The following is a 23,278-nucleotide window of genomic DNA, read 5'->3' on the forward strand; positions in this document are numbered from 1 at the left end:
CTACAAGCGACAAAACCTTCTTAGCTAGGCTAAGGTTATGCACAAGATATACACCAATTCTTGACACATCCACACAGGACTGAAAATCATCCTGGTTTATTAATTGTGTGTTTCAACTGTTACTCTAGCTATTTCGGTCTAAACAAATGCAACCCCTCGTGACTCATTCTTGATTATTATGACAAGATAAAACTAGATGCACATTTGACAAAATTCACACAAGTTTACTTCAGAAATACGTGGGATTAAAACACTGAAGCGCAATTTTCTCGTTTTCGTTATGATCAATTCATAGGGTTTTTTAAAAAAATCACCCTAAGAGAAGGTGGAAACGTCGCTTACAAAAGCGGTTGCTGACTGAGTGGAATCAATAACAGTCTCGAACTGGAACAAGCAGCCTTGTCTTCATACACCTACTCGGAGGACAGGATGAAATCCCACTAAAAAAGTGGCAGTACAGTACCTGGCTGGTGATGACGCTGCCGCTTTCCGAGATCGAACACAAGCTGAAGACGGCGGCCAATGCCGCCGGGACTGCGCTCATCACCGCCTCTAACACCCACTAACGGTAACTAAGTCAAGGGTAGCAGGCAACTCCTCAGAGCAACTCGGCGACGGACAGGGATGGGGACCAGCTATCAAACCAAAGATGCTCAATTCCGCCGCCGCTGCCTCCTCCTCCTATCTGCCCTGCCTCCTTGATGAGGTTGCCCAACATCTCCTTACACCCGCCCACGCAATACCCCGGCGTAATGCGCACGCTCTAGCGGCTTCTCGCCCATTTCAGCGATTCCCTTACCCTTCTGACTGACTGCGCAGGTGATCATGGGAATTATAGTTGTTTTTCCCTTTCGCGCCCCGGCACCAAGTACGGTGAACTACAATTCCCAGCATCCTAGACGCCGCGCATCCGTCCGCGGCCCCGGCCCGTACCCGCTCCAAACGAAAAAAACAACCCCCCACCCCGCCACCAAAACAATAGGCGTTCACGCGGCGAGCCAATGTCTGTTGGCCACATTTCGCACGCGACAGATGCCGAAGATCCCCTCCCCCTAACAAAAACGTTTACCTGAGCTGTGCGAATGAAGCTGCCTGTCAGGCACTGCAAACCACCCCTAACCCTTTCCCCTCCCCTGGAGGAAGAGAAAGAGATGAATGACCAAAATCGATACAACTCCCTTGACTTGAAAGTCAAAATGAGAGGGGTCAATCTTAACTTCAAATGAGAAAATTCTAGAAATGCCACGTTCCGATCAAAGGGCAAGGAGAATGGGACGAATTGGACAGCAATTAAGATTTGAACAGTTTCCTTCCGAAAATTACTAAGTTTTCCCCGCAGGTAAGTCAGTCCACATCTAAAACAAACGATAGCAAATACTTGAGGGCTACTCACGCTGCTCCCTTCCCAGAACTTGTCCAAAGAGAAAGTAAAGAAACTACCAAAAAAAAGGAAAATTAGAATGGGGAGAAAGCCAGAAATATATATATTTTAAAAAGGCTTCCATAAATTCATCGTAGAAGATACAAATAAGATCGCAGAAACAATGATAATCAGAACATAGAAAGGGGGGAACTCAAGAAAGATCACAATCAGAATAAATTGTAGGATCTACAGGTTAACAACTCTTGGACTTCATCCTAGGGTCTTAAAAGAAATGGCTAGTGAGATGGCAAGGTGTGGAGCTGGATGAACACAGCAGGCCAAGCAGCATCAAAGGAGCGGGAAGGCTGACGTTTTGGACCTAAACCCTTCTTCAGAAATGGGGGAGGGAAAGGGGGATCTGAAATATAAAGGGAGAGAGGGGGAGGCGGATAGAAGATGGATAAAGGAGATGATAGGAGAGAAGACAGACAGGTCAAAGAGGCAGGATTGGAGCCAGTAAAGGTGAGTGTAGGTGGGGTGTTAGGGAGGAGATAGGTCAGTCCAGGGAGGATGGACAGGTCAAGGGGGCGGGATGAGGTTAGTCGGTAGGAGATGCGGGTGTGGAAGGAGGAGATAGGTGGGAGGAAGGACAGGTTAGGGAGGCAAGGGACAAGCTGGGCTGGTTTTGGTATGCGGTAGGGGGAGGGGAGATTTTGAAGCTTGCAAAGCCCACATTGATACCATTGGGCTGCAGGGTTCCCAAGTGAAATATGAGCTGCTGTTTCTGCAACTTTTGGGTAGCATCGTTGTCCATCCTGGGCCTCCTGCAGTGCTACATGTTGGAGGAATGGGAGGGGGAGTTGAAATGATTTGCGACTGGGAGGTGCAGGTCATCCCCGCCTCCCTAACCTGTCCTTCCTCCCACCTATTCCCTCCTCCCATATCAAGGCCCAACACCATCTCCTACCTACAAGCCTCATCCCGCCCCCTTGACCTGTCCATGCTCCCTGGACTGACCCATCTCCTCCCTAATGCCCCCACCTACACTCACCTTCACTGGCTCCATCCCCGCCTCTTTGACCTGTCTATCTCTTCTCCACCTGTCTTCTCCTCTATCCGCCTCCCCCTCCCTGTTTATTTCAGAACCCCCTTTCCCTCCCCCATTTCTGAAGAAGGGTCTAGGACTGAAACGTCAGCCGTCCTGCTCCTCTGATGCTGCTTGGCCTGCTGTGTTCATCCAGCTCTACATCCTCCTATCTCAGATTCTCCAGCATCTGCAGTTCCTACTATTTCTGGCTACTGAGACGGTTGCTGCAGTGGTTTGAATTTTCCAAAATTCTCTTGATCTAGGGGTGTTCTGTTAGATTGAAAGATAACATTCAACCCCTTTTTTAATAAAGGGAATCATAAACCATGAAACTACAAACCAGTTAGTTTAATATCTGTTATAGGGAAAATGTTAGAAGCAATTGTACTGATAATTTTGGCTTTAAGAAGTGTATTTTGTACTTTTTTTTAAAAATGAAGAAAGGTTGAGACAGACGTTCAGAACAGTCTGCTCCAAAGCCGATTAAAAAGTAAACAGATGGTGTAGCCTTGGGTTTACTTTAAAGTTGGAACATGAACGAGTAGGGTCAAGCTCCCACAGAATAAGGATTTTTTTTAGATTTAGCCTTCAATAGCAGTTTCTGGGGCTTTGAAGATGAATAAGGAAGCTCTATTCCTCTCTGTTACTGCTAAAAGCTAGGGTTCTCCTCCTGCAGCAAGAGGATCTAACTTACTGAATTTACTTTTGCTAGGGATGTAGGGTTTATGGGATGTTACTATATTGGAATAGTAACTGTTCAATAGTTAAATAGTCTATTATTCTGTTAATTTTTTCAATAAAGTTGTTATTCCACTTCTTTCTTTTGTCGTATTATAACTGTAGGTGTGTGAATAAATAGTTTATTTTACTTCAATACTGGTAGTTTGACTAATCAAATTGCATCTGGAACACAACACCTAGCAGCAGCCTTTAAACTAAGAAAAAGTTAAGGACTAGGCTATCTTCATACTTTTTGAGGGGACTTGGTCTGGCCCATGATACTGTGATGTAAGGAAATTGTAGCAGGATTCTTAGATAAGTTCCAAGGTATTCAGGCCAAGTCCATATGGTTTTGTGAAAAGGAAGTAATGTTTGACAAATCTACTGGAAACAAAAACATAAAGTGCTGGGGAAAACTCTGCTTTCTCTGCAAAGATAACTCAGCAAGTCTGGTAGCAATGTTTCAGATCCAGAGACTCTTCTTCAGAACTGTTTGTAGCTCGGAAGAAAGTGGATATGTATAATAAAGATTGGCGAGGGTAGGGGAGCGAATCAATCATGAATGGAGATGGAGCCCAAAGTGAGCACAAAACAGTTGGGTAGCCAAAAGAAATGGATAAATGTCAGCCCAGGAGAATGAATAGCTGCTAATGGGAACTATTGGTAGCTCACATTAGGCTGTTTTGTAGCAGCCCATGTGATGACAAGGCCTGGTGTGGGGGATTGGGGTTAGGACATGGGAAGATGGTGCTCAAGCCTTATAAAATTGTTGTACTCGATAGAGTCCAGAAGGCTGCAGAGTTTCCCAGCAAAAAAAAATGCTGTTCTTTCAGCCTGCGCCAAGCTTCCCCCGCGGGAGCACTGCAGTGAGCCCAAGACAAATGTTTGCGTGGGAACATGGTGGCATGTTGAAGTGGCAGGCAACTGGAAGCTTAGAGACCTTTTTTGCAGACAGAACCTTTTGGCTTTTATGCAGACTAAATGTTCTACAAAGTAATCACTCAGTCTGCATTTCATTTCCCCGATTACAGGAGACCATATTGTGAGCAGCAAACACAGTAGACTAGATTGATTGAAGTGCAGGTAAATTGCTGTTTCACCGAGGTGGTGTTTATGGGCATTGCATAGTGAGGGAGGGAGGAAGTAAACGGGCAAGCATTACACTTTCTGCCATTGCCAGGGAAGGCTTTTTATGGGGTATGGGGAAGTGTTGTAAGTGGAGGAGGAGTGCGCTAGGGTGTTTTGGGGAAAAGAAAACAAACAATGCCCACAGAAGATTGACAAGGAAGAGGAGAGGAACTTGTGTCTGGGTGGCGGAAATGGCGATTAATGATCTTTTGGATGGAGATGCTGGTGGGATGGTAGGCGAGGATGAGGGGGACCTTTGGCAGTTATCCCTCCAACAACAACAAAGTGAGTCAGACACAGCCGAGGGCCCTGTCAACCATTGTGGGGAAGCTTCAGTTGAGGAAGAGAATGAACATTTTGAAGGCCCTCTTGTCGAAGTTGGCATCATCTGAACAGATGCAATAGAGACGAAGGAACTGGAAGAATGGAATGGAGTCTTTACAGGAAGCAGGTTGTCAGGATGTATAGTCAAGGTAACTGTGGGAGTCAGTAGGCTTGTAATGGATGTTGGTGGCCAGCCTATCCCCAGAAATGGAAACAGAAATGATGTCAAGGAAGGGAACAGAAAGGAGAAGTCAGAAATGGTCCAGGTGAAGGTGAGAGGAGGGTTGAAATTGGATGCGAAATAGATAAACTTTTCCAATTCCAGATTAGAGACAGAAGCAACACCGACAATATCATCACTATTCCAGAGGAGTTGTGGGGAGGGACCCAAGTAGAACTATATTAAGAAATGTTCCCTATACCCCATAAGGAGAAGGCATAATTGGGGCCATGTAGGTATCCATTGACACACCTTTGAACTGGACAAAGTAGGAGGAGTTAAAAGGTGAAGTTGCTCAAAGGGATGGAGGAGCTTGGCCTGGCAGAGGAGGATACTGGTGGGTGAGACAGTTCAGGCTTGCTATTCCCCCAGAAAAAGCCCGAGACCGTCCGGATGGGGATGGACATGTAAAGGGACTGCATGTCCATAGGAGGCGACTAGAGCCCATGAACTGGGAATTCTGAAACTGACAAAGCATCAGAAGAATTGCAGATGTAAATGGGAAGGGACTAGACAAGGGAGACTCTGCTGGAGTTCTTTGAAGCAGTGGATGAAGGGGAGTCATGAATGCACTGTTATCAGATTTTCAGAAGGCTTTTAAAAAAGTGCTACACCAAAAATGTGTCTGTGGAAACTAAGAGCTCATGGGTATAAAGGAGAATGTTGGCATGGAGAGAACATTGGCTGGTTAACAGAAAGCAGAGAGTAGATACAAATGGGTATTTTTCCATTTGGCCAGATGTAATGAGCCTTGTGCCACAGGGATCAGTGCTAGGACTTCAACTGCTTATTCATATAAACAATTTGGATGAAGGCACAAAAAGCATAGTTTTCTACTATCTTTTCATCATCAACTAAGTTGTGAGGAGGGCATAAAAATGCTGCAGAGGGATATATACATAAGCTAAGCAAATGAATAAAAATGTAGAAAATGGAATCTAATGTAGAAAATGTTAAAAGTAGTGTCCATTTTGGCAGGAAGAATAGAAAAACATTATTCTTAACAGGGAGAGATTGCAGCTTTGGATATCTTTCTGCATGAACTGCAGATAAAGTAATTACGAAAGCTAATTGAATTTTATAATATATCATGAGGAGAATTGAATACAAAAATAAATATATTATGCTTCAGCTTTTCAGGGCACTATGAGACTGCATTTAGATTGCTAAGAACAATATTAATCGCCTTATTTAAGGAGGAATGTAAATACATTGAAAGCAGTTCAAAAGATCTATCAATCAGAGTAATATGGAATAGAAGAGTTGCCTTAGGAGGAAAGATTGGAAAGGTGAGGCTTGTATCTGCTGAAGTTAGAGTAAGGGCTGACTTGATTGAAACATATGTTTGAAGGATAGTAACAGGATGATTGTGGAGAGGATGTTTTCTCTATTTGAAGAATCTAGAATTGGGGGTAACTGTTTGAAAGTGATTAATTGTCTATTTAAAAACAGAGATGAGGCAACACCTTTTCTCCTGTTCAGTCATGAGTCTTTCGAGTTCTCTTCCCGAAAAGTGGTGGAAGCAGTGTCCTTGAATATTTTTAAAAGGCAAAAGGTAGATAGATCCTTGTTAAACAAAGCAGTAAAAAGGTTATCCATGCACGTGGGAATGTAGATTTGAAGTTACGATCAGATCAGCCATGATCTTCTTGAATAGCGAGGAAAGCTGGAGAGGCTGAATGGCCTACATCTGCTCCACGTTTATATTTATTTCATTTGAATAACAGAGGCTGCATTGTGTTTAACTAAGGTACCAGTGCTGACTCAGTATGGTAGCATTCTGGCTTTGCCAAATCTTGTAGATTTAATTTCTATTTCAGAGGCTTGAGCACAAAGCCTAAAACTTTGAGTTGAGTGCGGAATGCTGTAACTTTACACATTCGATGAGTTTGGTGGGTTGTGATAGTTAGTATTCCCATTGCCTACTCCATTTCTCTGAATTACCACTTCAATGTTTGTTAGATGCTCTGGGACGTTCTAAAGTAGTGAAACATGCTGTATTTCTGTCTTTCCACATTCACTTCACAATATGACCAGATCAAGCGCTGAAATTACATAAAGTCATTGCAGCTGTGTTACAAAAAGAAAAATGAAGCTCCAGTGAGATAAATCCCATATAGCAACTGTAAAAGCGATCATAGCTAAATTTGCAACAGATTATTATGTTAACATCTTTAAAATTAACCCAAAAAGAGACCTGTGTAACTAGAAGAGAAATAAAATTTGTACCAAAAGATCCAAATTTGACTTAATCTCATCTAATGTTTTCTTTAAAAAAAATTATTCACTTACACAAATAACTTCACAATTTGCACCTTGAAAGATTTCTGCACTATGGAACTGACAGATTTCTTTGCTCTTGCATTGCAATTACACTGTCTCCCCATATGGGCTCCTGCAAAAGTCATTATCATTGGCAGTCCCTCACAGACAAGGATGATTCTCTTCTACTCTCGGGGTGAGTTCAGGAGTGGCTGTACAGACCAACATGGCTTTTGCAGGCTCTGTTACATTTGGGGCAGAATTTGGTCACGGGAAAGGGTAGGTGAGGCATTGGTGTTGCAGTGTGTTCCTTTCGCCCAGTTTCTGCTTTGTCCTGACAGCAAGTCTCAAGTTACTTGATGCCTTCCCGGACGCTCCTCCCTGCTTTGGACAGTCTTGGACCGTCTTGGACCAGTGATTCCCAGCTGACTGTGAGAATGCCACATTTCATCAGTGAGGCCTTGAGGGTATCACTGAAGCGCTTCCTCTGTCCACCTGGGGCTTGTTTTGGAGCGGGGAGTACAATATCTGCTTGGGGAGTCTCATGTGCCCCACCATTCGTACCCAGTCAAGCGTGGTCAGTGCCTTGATGCTGTAGCTGTTGTCCTAGTGTTGATGCATCTTTCTTTCCAACGGATTCACAAGGTCTTGCACAGACAGCACTGGTGGTACTGCTCCAGAACCTTGAGGTGCGTGCTGTAGACAGTCCACATTTCAGAGCCATGTAGGAAAACAGGAACCACCACAGCTCTGCAAACCATAATATTGGTTCGAAAGTGCATCTCTTCACACCTACCTGCATTAAACTTGCCATGTGGCTCCTCATGTCCTCCTGCAGTCTGCTTTAAACCTGTTAATTCTTTCTAATGTTACTGTATATCTTATTCTGCAAATTTTTAAACTTGCATTCCCTATATTCAAGATCAAGTACCTGATGTACAAGGAAAATAATTAGCCTTATGCCTGACTCCTGGAGACCAGTACAAGCTTCTGCCCATTCAGAAAAATATACATTCATCTCTATACACTGCTTCCAATCCTTTGGTCAATTCTACACCAAGTTATCACTATTATTAATTACATGTGCTTCTATTTTGAATAAACTGGCAAGGATTAATTTCTCAAATTGATCCAAATGTTCGTACATACAATATCTACTGCCTCACTTTTAAAAATTTATTAGTGCAGTAACAAGAGTTCATGAAAGTGATTGAATAGGTGGAGTCTTTGCTTAAAGCTTCCCTTTTTTCAAATAAGGGTGGTTCCCGATTTTAATATAACTTCCTTGTGCTGTCTTGCACCATCAACAAGCATCCACCATGCCCCACTCTTCCCATATGTGTTTCTAGGTTTGGTGTATTTCTGTCTGTACCCTGCAGTCAAAGATCAAGATGCTGCTTGGTCTGCTGTGTTCATCCAGCTCCACACTTTGTTATCTTGGATTCTCCAGCATCTGCAGTTCCTATTATCTTATTTTAAAAAGTCCTTTGCTTAGGTATTAAAGTTTAAAATAAAGATTAAAAATAAAATTGTTGTTTATACCTGTACTAGAACAGTGTGGGCATCTTCTTAAAAGAAAGAATTCTCTGCTGTCCTACAGATTAATCCACAGTACTTTATTTGTACAGGTACAATAGAGGAACCTACAATGTAAATTTCTTTAAAGACTTCTTTGCAAGCAAGAAGCTTACTTTAGGAGCAAATTACCATAGATGCTGGAATTTGTACTGAAAACAAAATATGCTGGGGATCACACTGGGTCAGGCAGCAGCTATGGAGAGAGAGGAAGCGAATGTTTCACATCTTGATTACTCTATCTGATACTACTTTCTTTGCTGAAGCTTTCCTTGTTTTGTTTTGCAAATTATTTCAGCTAGGAATATGGTAGTACATATGTATGACAAGTTATTTTATCCTTTATATTGGCTTTTCCATGTGACCTCAGTAACCTAACTCTAACGTACCATTGATTGCTATGGGATTCCATTCTTTTAATGTCATTTTACTTAAAGTTGGTGTATTCCAGAAAATTCCAACAAAGTGAGGACACCCTGCACTTATTCACCTGACAACTAAAGCTGTCATTCTGGAACAGATTGCTTAATTCACAGGTTACTAAAGTTGAGCTCAGAGTTTGTCTCCTAGCGAAATTCACGAGAGCTACAATGAGTTGAAGCATATCTGAAGTCCATTCATGTAATATCCCTGCTTCTGTCTAATAGAGATCTGAAAATCTATAATCTCTAACTTCTTTTAATAGAAAGCAAATTCTTGTATATATACACAATTACTACCTCCATTAGATTCCATAAAGACCTCTCAGCTAGATTGTGATTCCTCAGAATGGGGGTTTATACACTGAAGGAAGACACAGAAAATAAAGTGAACATAATCTGGCAGAGTCTAAAGCACAGGATGTGATTAGTTTACCCGCCCAACACCAAAGGAACCTATCTTAAAGCATTGACTATGAATGCTGGAATTCAGGTGAAATTTTTAAAAGTAAGATCATTCGAGTTTTGTATGACAAGAAGATAAAGAGATATGGAAGAATAGCAGTTACTTGGATTTGAGATATAAACCAGCTATGACCTAATTTGGTGGCAGAACAAGTACCAGACCCTGCTCCTGTTCCTGTCAGGCGCTGGTCAAGATGTCCATCGATGTTAAAACAATCTTTTACTAAAAAATAAATCAATTAAAGGATCTCCAACTAAATACTAAAAGTTGAGTTATAGAGAGAAGACGAAAAATATATAAACACAGCGTAGAGAGCAGAGGATATTTTCAAGGTTCTATATAAATGCAAGGTTTTTCCCCTAACAAGAAAGCTAAGTTGCAGTGTATCAGAATAGACAGGGAAAACTATGCCAAATCCATGTCAAAGATTTAACAAAAAAGTTGTTTCATATCTCCAAAGGGCACCATCTTTTATCGATGTTTTGATGTTGACAGGCTCCATCATTTGAAGATTGGAAAAACCTTTGTTGCCCAAAATTACAGAACTCTGGTACAAAGCAGGTACTCTTAGCTGAAATCCTAACATATCAAGACTATATATAGTTTGGTGTAATCTACAACTTGTATGGAAATGGTGAAACAAGGCATTGGCAGAGGAAAAAAAAACACCTGCTATAAATCAGAAAAACAAAATGTAAGCAAAATCATTGACACGGGTGCTCTAAATTTTCCTTTTCACACACACTTTGGATAACACTGTTCAAATATCTTATTTGGCTCAAATGTCAGTCATCGTCTGGTAACGTGACATGCAACATTTTACTTAATTATAAAAAGGTGCAGTTTGAAAGCAAGATGTTGTTTGATAAATAAAATCATAGATTTTGCATTTTGAACAAATGACCTGAAATAAAAGAACAGGTATAGACATTGAATTTCAATATTTTCACAAACCACAATGATATGAGAAGAATTGTATTGACCCTTCCAGCCTGATCCACACACCAGGCCTTGTTACTACGTAGCCTGCCGTTACGCACCCCCTGTTGTTGTTAGTCGCTAACAGTCCCCATTAACAACTTTTCACCCTCCCAGAGGTAGCAGGGACTGCAGATGCTGGAGAATCCGAGATAACAAGGTGTAGCGCTGGATGAACACAGCAGGCGAAGCAGTATCAGAGGAGCAGGAAGGCTGACATTTCGGGCCTAGACCCTTCTTCAGAAATGGGGGAGGGGAACGGGGCTCTGAAATAAATAGGGAAAGGGGAGGGGGGGGGGAAGCAGATAGAAGATGAATAGAGGAGAATCACCCTCCCAGTCTGATCATTAGCAACTCCTTTGTCTGTCCAATTGTCTTTCTCTCTCTTTGAGCTCTATCCTATCGTGTACTCCCTACCCCACCCACCTCCCTATTTTCTGCATATAAACTGACATTTTCCCAACCACCATCAGTTTTGAGGAAGGGTCACCAGATTCAAAACGTTGACTCTGTTTTTTCCTTCACAGATGCTGCCAGACCTGCTGAGCTTTTCCAGCAACTTCGTTTTTGCTTACAATTTGTAATGTTGGTTTTTATTCTAAATTGACTATTTATTTGATATAGTCTGATCACAACCACAGCCAACCGTATATTAATGTAAATTTACTAAAAATTGCAGTCACATTTAAAAATCAGACAAAAATGGACACCAAGCTAAAGAAGGACATATTAGCGCATATGGTACATTTTAAGGAGGCAGATCTGGAGAAAGCAAAAAGAAACTATTAAATCAAGAAATTCAAAATATTGTAAACAAAAAAAAAATGAGGAGATAGGGTCACTGAGGGATGTAAACAATAAATGCACATACGATCTCAGTGAATTATATCTTTTTCTTCCATGGGACATCGCATTGCTGGCTGGGTCATTCCTATGTATCCCGGAGAAGGTGATGCTGAGCTGTTTTTTCAAATCTTGCAGTCCATGTGCTGTAAGTAGACCCGCAATGCTGTTAGGGAGGGATTTCCAGGATTTTGACAGCAACACTGAAGGAACAGTAATATATTTCCAAATCAGGAGGGTGAGTGGTTTGGAGGGGAACTTGCAGGTGTTGATGTATCTGCTATCCTTGTCCTTCTAGATGGAAGTAGTCATGGGTTTGGAAATATTCAATATTTACTTTCCCCTAGTATACAGCAGGGTAAAGTACCAGCAAGGGGTGATTTAATTTTTAAAAAATCTTTAATGACATTTAAGATAGAAAAGTAGATGAGAAAGGAGATGCTTGACAAACTAAATTAAAGAGCAGATAAGACCCAGGAGTGCACGAATTGCATCCACAAAAATTCAAAGTAGCCATGGAAAAGGTATAGTGCCTCTGTTTACGTGTACGTGTACATGTATACATGTCTGCAAACTGATTAAAACTCAGGATTTAAAAATACACAATTTCAAAATTTATGGATGATGCCAAGTTAGGAGTTGTAGTTATGACAATGTTGTAACACTATAACAAATAAATTTATAGAAAAAAAGTGTGTGTAATTGGTAGAGAGATAATGGGAACTGCAGATGCTGGAGATTCCAAGATAATAAAATGTGAGGCTGGATGAACACAGCAGGCCAAGCAGCATCTTGTGCTCCTGAGATGCTGCTTGGCCTGCTGTGTTCATCCAGCCTCACATTTTATTACTGTGTAATTGGTAGCTCAGCTTCAATACAGTTGATACATTTTACTATGAAAAATAAGTTGATCATACCTTGGAAACTGTCTCTCTAAATAAGGAAGGGGAACAAAAGGGCTATGAGATACAAATACAACAATCATTAAAAGTAGCTGCACAGGTTAATAAAAATTTTTAAAACCCTAAAGCTGGAAGGTTTATTTTTGGAATGCGACAGACAGAACTTAAGTTCTCTTTCCTGTTCGTGTTTCATTTTCTTTACTGTCTGTCTGGCATGCCTTACCTTATTCTTGGAGAGTAGATCTCAAATAAAATAATTTCAGCATCAAGTTATTGTGATTTTAAAAACAAAGGAGGTTATTATTCTCATACAATAATCCAAATTTAAAACATGGCATGTCACACACTTCTTGGCACATGGACACACAAAGATTGATTTGAGGTAAAGATTACCATTAAAATTATGGTTATTTCAGTCTCTGGGTTATGATCTCATATTCTGATTAGCACGCCAAGTTTTTTGAAGGATATTGATGCTTTGAACTTGGTGTAAGGGTCTTGTAAAGTGAAAGATTTTCTTGAGACATAGGGAGTGGTTTCAGCCCACAAAATCTACCTATGGGGATGGCCATACTTTTCAGCCTTTTATGTCCATTTTTAAAATTAGCTGGAAGTCTGTAATATATTGGGGCCCAACAAGAACAGAATTAAAATAGGAAAGTTAGGTCAATCCTATATCAAAGCTAGCTTAGGCTGCACTAAGGAGAAATGTTAAGAATAATTTGAAGATCAGAATAAGTAAGATATAAAGGCACTTAGATTTCATACAGTGTGGAAACAGGCTCTTCAGCCCAAAAAGTGCACACCGATTCTCACAGCATCCCACCCAGGCCCATCCCCCTATAACCCATCTAACCTACACATCCCTGAACACTGGGCAGTTTAACACAGCTAAATTGGTACAACAGAAGTGAATTATTAGGATCATACAAAAAGAGAGATTACACCCATCAGGACAGAATGAATGGGCTGGGGCTTGTTCCTTGATGAAAAGTGAAATCTAACAATTGACCTGATGACACTCTTCGTTGAACTGACTGCAGTCTTAATTCCTATTTCTTGTCACCCCTTCTCCCAACTCCCCTAACCTTGCAGATCAAATTCTAAGTCAGCCTTGAATATATTTAATGATCTAGCCTGCACTGCTGTCTGATGAAGAGAATTGCAAAACATAATGACTCTCAGAAAAGATGTCTTAAATGATAGACCAAATCATTTTTGAAATCTGTGCTTCCTTATGATTATTTCCCCTTGTGGGGAATGTCTGTCAGCATCTACGTTGTCAAATTTTTGGTTTCAGTAAGATCACATTCTATACCATAATGAGTATTGGTCAAACATATTCAAACTTACCTAAGTTTACCCCTTCAACCCAGGTATCATCCAAATGAACCTTCACTGACCTGCTACCAGTGCAAGTCTATCCCTCCTTAAGGAGATCAAAACTGAATGCACTACTCTTGGTGTAGACTCACCTATGTCTTGTACAGTTATAATAAGAGAGTTCCCTACTTTTATGCTGTACCTCTCATACAATAATAAAAGTTCAACATTACATTTGTTTTCCTGATTACTTGTTGTATCTCTAGACTAACCTTTTGTGATTCATGGACATTGACATCCAGGTCCTTTCCAAACCACTGCATTTTGCAGTCTCTCTTCACTTAGCTAACATCCTACACTTCTCACCAAAGTAGACAACCTCTCATTTTCCTACATTATACTGCATCAGCTAAATTGTTGCCTTTTCACTTAACCTGTCAAGATCCTTTCATAAACACTTTCCATTCTCTTGTGTGTGGCACCTTTTCAATTCTTTTTAAGGGGAAAGAGCAGGAAATTGTCCTGATTCACTGACCATAACTGATTCCCTCTCTCTTCAACTCCAAGCAGAGCTAGATGTAAAGCATTCCACATAACCTCCAACCAGACAGGCATAACTCTGGCCTGTGCAGGTGCCCACTGCGTCATACTGTACTGGAGGTGGTGAGAAGTTAAAAAAGAAGTTGTTTAATGAGATAACAAGTCCTGTCAAGCAGAAGTGGATAGTAATTCATGGAAATTGAGGGACATCCATTCAAAAATGAACATCACCCTAGTGGGGATGAGATATAGAGACTGGATTTCCATGTGAAGAGAAAATTGTTAGGACCAGAAAATTGGAAACTTTTGAAGGGTATCAGAAGAGTAGTGGAGATCAGACAAGGAGAGAAAAGAAAATCAGGATAGGAAGAAATTAGTTGAATGGGGCCAGATCAGGTTGAAATGAAAGATCTACCAGAGCAGTTCTGTTTATGGATCTTGGGAAGAAAAGAGAAATAGTTTGTATTGCTTTGGGGGATTGTAAGGTAGAAATCTGTGAAGGAATAACCTCCAGGGGAGGTCCATGAACACCCGAGAAATAATGTTTCCTGATGTTTGATGGAGGAGTTATGGTCTAGGAGAGGTAGATGGGGAGCTTAGAATTGGCATTCAGCCTTTGCTCAGTATTGCCAGCATGCCAGACATCATCACTGTCATCAGCAGGTTTGATAACAATGTTACTGTCCGACATGAATGCAGAAAATTCAAATGGATCCAGGATACAGTGAGACATTAGAGAAATTGAGACAGCTGATGTCACACCAGCATCATTTTTTTCTTTATTTTTTGAGGAGATGTAGCATCAGTGGCATGGCCAGCCAGTGTCCTCGTCAGAGGGCAGTTAAGAGTCTACCATGACATGAAGAAAGTTAGTGAACCAGACGGGCTTTTACAACAATGAGAGTTACGATGATCATAATTACTAAGACTAGCTTAATTTCCAGATTTATTTTGTGGAATTTGAATTCCACAAACTGCCGTGGCAGGATTTGAACCTGTACTATCAGACAATTAGCCTGACTTAAAGTCCAGTGACATTATTACAACATCCATTAAAATAAAAAGAAAGATCAAGAAGGGTCAAGAGATTGTGGGAATCTTTGACTTCTTTACTTGTCTCCTTGTTAATTCCTTTAGCTCTGGCCCAGAACTCTTGTCATTTAATATCCCCTCTCTTCCACCTTCTCCCACTACACAACTTAAGACCCATTACATTTCTAACTTTTCCAGTTAGAATGAATGGCACAGCCATAGAGTCAGAGTTACACAGCATGGAACAGACCCTTCAGTTCAACAGTTCAGCTGACCAGATATACTGAACTGATCCACTCCCATTTGCCAACATTAGGCCCATATCCTTCTCAGCATTTTCTATTTGCGAATCAATCCACGTTGTGATAAATACTGTTGATTGTCCCCGCCTACACCATTTCTGGCAACTCCTTCCATACATGCAACATCCTCTGCATGAAAAAGTTACTCATCAGCTCCCTTTTAAATCTAACCTTAACCCTACACCCTATAGTTTCGGACTACTGTACCCTGGGAACAAAAGACTTTGGCTGTTCACCCTGCCCATGCCCCTCATGCTTTTGTAAATTTATATAAAAAGGTCACTCCTGAGCCTCTAAACCTCCCAGGAAAATAGCCCCAGCCTATTCAGCCTGTCCCCATAGCTCAAACCCTCCAATTCTGGCAACATCCTTCTAAATCTTCTCTGAACACTTTCAAGTTTAATAACATCTTTCCTATAGCAGGGAGACCGGAAATGAACGAGTATTCCAAAAGTAGACTAACCACTGTCTTGTACAGCCACAAAAATGATGCCTCAACTCCTATACTCGATGCACTGAACAATGAAGGCAAGTGTATCAAATGCCTGCAATATTAATTCTGTTAATTTCTCTATATGCTACCTGACTTGCTAAGTAGATCAGCATTTTCTATCTTGATTTCTGATTTTCAGCATTTGCTGCAATAATGTTTTGGAAATCTAAGAATGTGCAGGTATGTCAAATCAAAAACAAAGTTATAAAGGTGATGAGAATTACAAGAAAGAAGATTGATGAAAACAGATCTCAGCCAACCACCACCACTAAGATAATTGCAATAACTGCAGAACAAAATCAGAACCATGCAAATAAGAAAAATACTGCACAGGCTAGGAATGTGAAATTTTTTAAAAAATCAAGTGTTGGAAGAACTCAGCAGGACTGCTGAGTTAATGTTTTGAATCGAAGGGTTCCAAAGAAGAATCATATCTAACTTGAAATGTTAACTCTGCTTCTCTCTCCACAGATGCTGTCAGACCTTCCGACTTTTTCCAGCATTCTCTAACTTTATTTCAGAATCATACAGTATGTTCTTTGGCAAGATAATATGTAGACTCCTGTATCAACCTAATCAAACAGCAATCAAAACAGCAGACAGAAGTAATCCTACGTTCATTTGAAAATTGTCGTACTAAAAATTAATAAGTTAGTGGCAGAATGAGCATCCTCAAGCATAGTGGAATTCAGCATACAAATACAGGCATCAAGCTGAAGGATATGTAAGCGTCCAGCTAAAAATATCAAATTAATGATTCCATTCAGCTTCCACCAGGACACAGCCAGGTCCAGCCAATTTGTTTCACACCATATGGCATTAAAAGATGTAGTGGCCCAAAGCTGCCAGTTTGGCAAATATCAACGTGATGAAAAGTGAAGTGACTTGCAATTCATTATTGTTGATCATCTCTTCAAGTTAGCCAGAAGAATGCTATAACACAAGTCTTGCTGTCAAATTGAACAATTTCAGCTAAGAATGTCTCATTGAGAAATATATTGCAACTCACTAAAAAGCTTCAGTGCCAATTTTTCCCCAGTGATAACTGTGGCCAACAATTTAGCAGCAGGTCAGTGCTTTTAATTGGTCTGACTGATTGTATGCAGTTGGCTCAGTACAAACCATTATATTGCCAACACTTAGAATAATTGTGTGCAGTCAAGTTAGTGCAGCAGGTGCAATGTGCCAATTGGCCACCACATTCAAAAGTCAAAAACCAGGGAGATCTGATGATTGGCATTCACTTTCTTCAACACCACTCCACAAAGTGGATCTACAAAAACAAGCTGGTACCAAAGCTTCAGGAGCCGTCTAAAGCCTTCACTTTAATGTGTAAAAGACCAATTTACCACTAACATTTACATGACATAAACAGTTATCCTGCCATTCTACATTTAAGCAAAATATAACAGTACATAAATCTCAAGCAAAATGTATTTCACAAATTGTCCCCGTGAGAATAATGCTGCATCGCATCAAGGGAATAATTGAAGGATCATCAAGAGGACAATTAATGGATCAATTAAAATGAATAAGCAACAAAATATCTGAACAGCCCAAAAAATAATGAAACTATACCTGGGGTACAGCACAGAGATTCATATATTCTGCAGAGTTAAGAAAGGATGTACATGGATTGGCGTTGTTACAGGCAAAAGGTCACTGGGTTGGTTCCTGAGAGAATACTTCAAGTGAATTGGACCTATCCCTTTTGGGTGTTAGTAAGAGTGGATCCTATTTTTAGTGAGATTCCACTAAGGAAAACATTGTGCCCAGCCATCTGAAAGATGACACCTTCAACAGTGCAGTGCCATACCGGAGTTTCTCCAGCACTTGGTTTATAATTTCTTATTTACGTTTGTTCAGTTCTGTATTACAGTCATTAAATAACCATGCAAAAGACTGCAGCAAGCAGTAGCCTAGATGGAACTCGGTGAATTTTGTTATTCCCTCTAATAAAACACTGCTCTTCTGATCAGTAAAGCAACAAGTTATTAATCCCATATGGGCAATAATGTTTTTAATCCAATAACTGGGATACAATATGTAAATAATTTGAGATTTAGACCGTATAGCATGCTCAGAAGGAAGAGCAGACTACAGTCCCCAAGAGATTTCACCACATTCAAGACTGTTGCAGGATTGTAAAAAATATTATTACACTTCATGTTAATTCTTTCTCCCACTCCACAGATGCTGCCAGACATGCCGATTTTCTCTAGCATTGTTTTTTATATCTGATGTAGACCAGTTGATAGAGGTGGATTGCTATAACCGTTCATAATGTACGTAATCCGTGTATCATGTGACTTTCAGGAGAGTCTTTAAAAATGGAGTCTTTTCTCCATCAATCCGTTTTATGTTAACACCTGAAATTCTCATTCGTTCCCCATTCTCCCGCTGTGAGTAGTTCAGTGTAACATAGCAAGAAATCCTGCGCACGGATGCACCCACATTTCTGAACTGAAAACTCACTGCAGCACACTATCCATACTAATATTGCTAATGCTGCCCTGAACAAGTATGATATTGTTTTTAGACAAAACGTTACAACCTGGGCTCGACTGGTCTCTAAGATGACAGTCCAAGATCCTGTGATTCTTTTACAGAACAGCAGGGGAATTTTCGACAGACTCCTAGCCAATATTTACACGTGAACTATAGATATCACCAACAGGAAAAAACGTTGTGGGATCCTTTTGTGTGCAATTTGGACGGTGTGTTTCCCTACAAGATTGTTAAAGACATTTTCACAATTACTTCCTGGGCCTTGGAGAGGATTAAGTGTAGTGAAATTAAGGAAAGTTGCATCCTCTGAGCCCCAGTCAATGGAAGAAAACTTACGTGACAGAAGCAGTCTTCGGCCTCGGGGCCGGCATCCGGCATTAAGGGCCCACCGTCGATGGGGTGCCCGGGCTGGTTAAACCCGGCGCTTCCGCCTGCGACACTGCCCAGGAAGATGATCAGGATAGCACCACTCCTCATCGCCCCTTCGGCCTGCTGAGCTTCAGATCATCACACGCAGCAGCCAGCTTTGCACCGTCCCGGTTAGTGCTGAGACGAGGCCAGCAGCCCGGAACAGGAAATTGGAGGGGATACTGTGGGAAGCTGTAAGACCCAGCGACTCTCCCCACAAGCGGAGTATCAACAATTCAAGGCCAGCATGCCCCCCACCCCGATGCTCTGGGGGCGCTTTATATTTCAGGCATGTCTTTCATTGTTTGTCCGCTGAGGGGGTGGGCGAGTCATGCTTTATGGGCTTCTTCCTCCTTACGGTTCCCAGAGGTTCAAAATAAATGTACAATTCTGAAACTTTATCAAACGCATTTTAGATGTTACCATACATTGCGAATGATGTTTTGTTCATTGGCTCCTTGACTGCAATGTTAAAAATCATGGCCAAGGGATGACAGGGACTGGTAGCTCAGTCTTCCTGGGTACATCAAAGATAATCGAGGAAGCGAACGTAAAGAGGGAAGTACGGTTTTTGATTAGAGGAAAAAATCACAGCAATACTTGGGATATTATCTGAGAAATCGTCCACTAAAGCGATATGGGTGGAATTAAGAAATAAGAAGGGGGGGTGATCACTTTGAAGGGGTTATACTTTAGCCCCTCCCAACAGTCAGCTAGAAATTTGAGGAGCAAGTATGTAGTGAGATCACAGATAGCCCGTTAAGAGTAATAGGGTTTGTAATAGTAGGAGGTTTTAACTTTTCAAATATAGACTGGCACTGCCTTAGTTTTAGGGGCTTGGATGGGGAGGAATTTTTAAATGTGTTCAGGAAATGTTTCTCATTCAATGTATTGACGGCCTATGAAATGTTAATGTGGGAGCACTCTAGGACCAGTGACCATTATTCTATTAGTTTTAAAATAGTCAGAGTCCTGCGGCATAGAAACGGGCCCTTCAATCTAAGTCATCTATGTTGACTAAGCTTCCCACTTGCCTGCTTTTGACCCACATCCTTCTAAACCTTTCCCATTTGTGTACCAATCCAAATGTCGTAACTGTGTCTACATCTGCCACTTCCTCTAGTGTTCTTCCTCATCCCACATACAAACCACTGTCCGTGTGAAAAAGTTGCCGCTTGGGTCCCTTTTAAATCTTTTTCCTCTCACCTTAAAAATATTCTTCTTAAGTTTGAAATCCTCCACTCTTGGGAAAAGACCTTTGCTATTCACCTTATCTATGCCCCTACTGATTTTACAAACCTCTGTAAGATCACCTCTCAACCTCCCAAGCTCCAGTTAAAAAACTTACAGCCCACCTTTGTAAGGGAAACCCTCCAGTCCCAGCAACTTCCTGGTACATCTTTTCTGCACCGTCTCCAATTTAATAATATCCTTCCTATGGCAGGGTGACCAGAACAGCTCCCACTATTCCCAAAGAGACCGCAATGTCCTGTTTAACTTCAACATGATGTCTCAACTTCTATAATCAGTAGTCTGAGCAATGAAGGCAAAGATGCTAAATTCCTTCTCAGCCACCCTGGCTACTTGTGTGCAACTTTCAAAGAACTATGTACTTGAACACCTTGATTCTTCTGTTCGACAACACTTCCCAGGCCCCTACCATTAACTGTATGAATCTCACCCTTGTTTGTTTCACCAAAATGTAATACCTCACATTTATCCAAATTAAGCTCCATCTGCCACCCCTCAGCCCATTGGCCCAATTGATCAAAATCCCTGTAATCTTATATAACCTTGCTCACTGTCAACTATACCACCAATTTTGGTGTCATCCACAAACTTAGTATCCATCCTCTGTTAGCCAGGAGGCTGCAGAAAGAGAGAGAGGCACCAGCCACTGACAGGCTGCAGAGGGAGAGAGGTACCAGCCACCAAAAGGCTGCTGGGAATGCTCAGTGTAAAACTGTTGACACACACAGGGAAAAATAATTGTGAACTGAGAATGACCTGAATCCAAGTGCTGGTCTAAATCGATGGGAACCCTTTGGTACCAACCAAGATGTGCAAAAAAGTAAAATAGATGGGCTAATATAAAAGCCTTATATAGACAAGGAGCAATGAGGTAACGCTACCTAAGTCTTTGGTCCAGGGCTAAAAAGGTAAAGGCATGTGATAAGCGGATGAACCTGAGCCAACAGGAAGGAGATAGCACAACTTGAGAGAGAGCGATAAGAGATAGTATAAAAAGACCCTCAGGGTGTGCAGCTAGCAAAAACTCCTGACACCAACCATCACAGAAGCAGACCCTATGTCAAGGATGTGGTGACAACACCGAGAGAGAGAAAGAGAGAGTGCAGTGCCTGACCAGCATCAGCCCTCATTAGCAGCAGCAGACATCCCATTTGGGTATTAGCTTTTACATTCTGTGACTACTCATGGAGTGTCAGAAAATAGGTTCTAGTTCAGTTTGCAGGAAAGTATATAAGCTCTAGTTTGTAATAAAACATACAAACAATATGTGTCTTGCTTAACATATTAATAAAGTAATCCGTGAAGTTATGAGAAATTACTCTTCTCCTCTCTGTACATGCCAGCACCACAGCTGGCAATTGTCACACTCAAACAGATTCTAACACCTCCCAATCCCTATGGAATGTCACTGGTCACAGGCCTCCAGTCTGAAAAACAATCACCCACCACCGTCCCTCCTATGTCTGTCTCCTACCATCAAACCAATTTTTTATCTAATGGCATACTCTCCCTGAATCCCGTGTGATCTAACTTTACTAATTAGTGTACCATGTAGAACCTCATCAAATGTTTTACTAAACTCCATGTGGGCAATGTCTACTGCTGTGCCGTCATCAATCTTTATTTATGTTATATTATGGTTATGTCCTCAAAAAACTCAATGAAGTTTGACCAAAAACCAAACTGGACCAGCTCCATAAATACCGTGGCTGTAAGAGATCAGAAGCTAGGAATTTTGTGGTGATTAATTCATACTTTAATTCCCCACTACCTACCCACCATCTTGAAGACACATCTTGGAAGTATGATGGAATATTCCCTACTTACATTGATGATTGCAGCTCCAACAATACTGAAGCTTGACAGAATCCAGTACTAAGGAGGCATTTGATTGCCACCACATCCACCAGCAGTATTCACTCACTTCACCATAGTGGCAGTAGTGATGAAATCTACAAATTGCATTGCAAGAATTCAAAGCTTCTTTGGCAGTACCTTCCGAACCTATCACCATTACCACCTATTTGCCTTTTTCATCACTTGCCCACCATAACCTCCCATCTAAGATAATACAGTGTGAGGCTGGATGAACACAGCAGGCCCAGCAGCATCTCAGGAGCACAAAAGCTGACGTTTTGGGCCTAGACTCTCTGATGAAGGGTCTAGGCCCAAAACGTCAGCTTTTGTGCTCCTGAGATGCTGCTGGGCCTGCTGTGTTCATCCAGCCTCACATTTTATTATCTTGGATTCTCCAGCATCTGCAGTTCCCATTATCACTGATAAGCTCCCATCTATCAGTTTTTCCAAATTGCAATCTTAAAGTTATAAGCAAGGTGCATCTACATTACCCAGCTCTGCTACCTAATTTAATGCTATCAGCACACTTGAATATCTGAGTCTCTTCATTTTAGGTAATTGGTAAGCACTGTGTAAAAAAATTAAGGCCCCCAAGGAATACTGTCAATTAGGGTGTACACCCATTAACTCCTTTCTGTTTTATACTTTATCCGGTGCACTACATTGATTGCTTAATACATTTTCCACTCCTTCCTTCTTGAATCATTATTGATTTTCTGCTCATATTGTTTGTTCCTCTCTTGAGTCTAACTAATGCGGTGGGCTGGGGAGGATAGAAAATGATGTGGAGCACTTTTTTACTCAGTTACAAAAGTATGAAGATTTGTCTCCATTTTGTTTGATAGTCAGAATAATCTTCCGTTAAATTCTTACATTGCGACACTCAGGAAGGCTGCATTTAACCAATGACACTGGTGGAACAGTGCCAGCACAGAACAAAGAGTTTTAGAAACAGGATAGTTCTAGCCCACAAGTTAAAGTTCCAAATAGGGGCAAAGCCAGTTTCTATGGTATGAGACTGTTCACAGATAAAGGGATGTCTGGTGAGTAGTAGGCTTTCAAAAGCAAGTTAGTGAGAGTCTGGGCCAGCATGTTCCTATTCCTGAAGGGTAAGGCTGGCAGGAGTGGGGATACTGGATGATTAGAAATATTGAGGCTCTGGTCAAGAAAAAAAAAGGAGGCATATGTCAAGTGTAGTTAGCTGGGATCAAGTGAATCCCTTGAGGTGTATAGGAGAGTGAAGAATACACCATAGGGAAATCTACAAGGCTACAAGT

At 41.2% G+C, this 23,278-nt stretch overlaps 1 protein-coding gene across 4 annotated transcripts in view; it reads right to left on the reverse strand.

The window, feature by feature from the left end:
- The window catches only part of ero1b (endoplasmic reticulum oxidoreductase 1 beta), a 79,566-nt gene extending 60,160 nt beyond the window's left edge, over nt 1-19,406 (reverse strand). The window contains exon 1 of one of the 4 annotated variants that reach the window (XM_059645553.1): nt 18,822-19,406. In XM_059645553.1, the coding sequence (XP_059501536.1) occupies nt 18,822-18,962 (141 nt within the window). In that variant the 5' untranslated portion in view covers nt 18,963-19,406. Of the gene's footprint in view, nt 1-463; nt 786-18,821 lie in introns of those variants that run through there. The other 3 variants (XM_048530694.1, XM_048530696.2, XM_048530697.2) reach the window with 3 other exon arrangements.
- Nucleotides 19,407-23,278: the final 3,872 nt, after the last annotated feature.

The sequence above is a fragment of the Stegostoma tigrinum genome, chromosome 4 (genome assembly GCF_030684315.1).
Source record: "Stegostoma tigrinum isolate sSteTig4 chromosome 4, sSteTig4.hap1, whole genome shotgun sequence".
Taxonomy (NCBI): domain Eukaryota; kingdom Metazoa; phylum Chordata; class Chondrichthyes; order Orectolobiformes; family Stegostomatidae; genus Stegostoma; species Stegostoma tigrinum.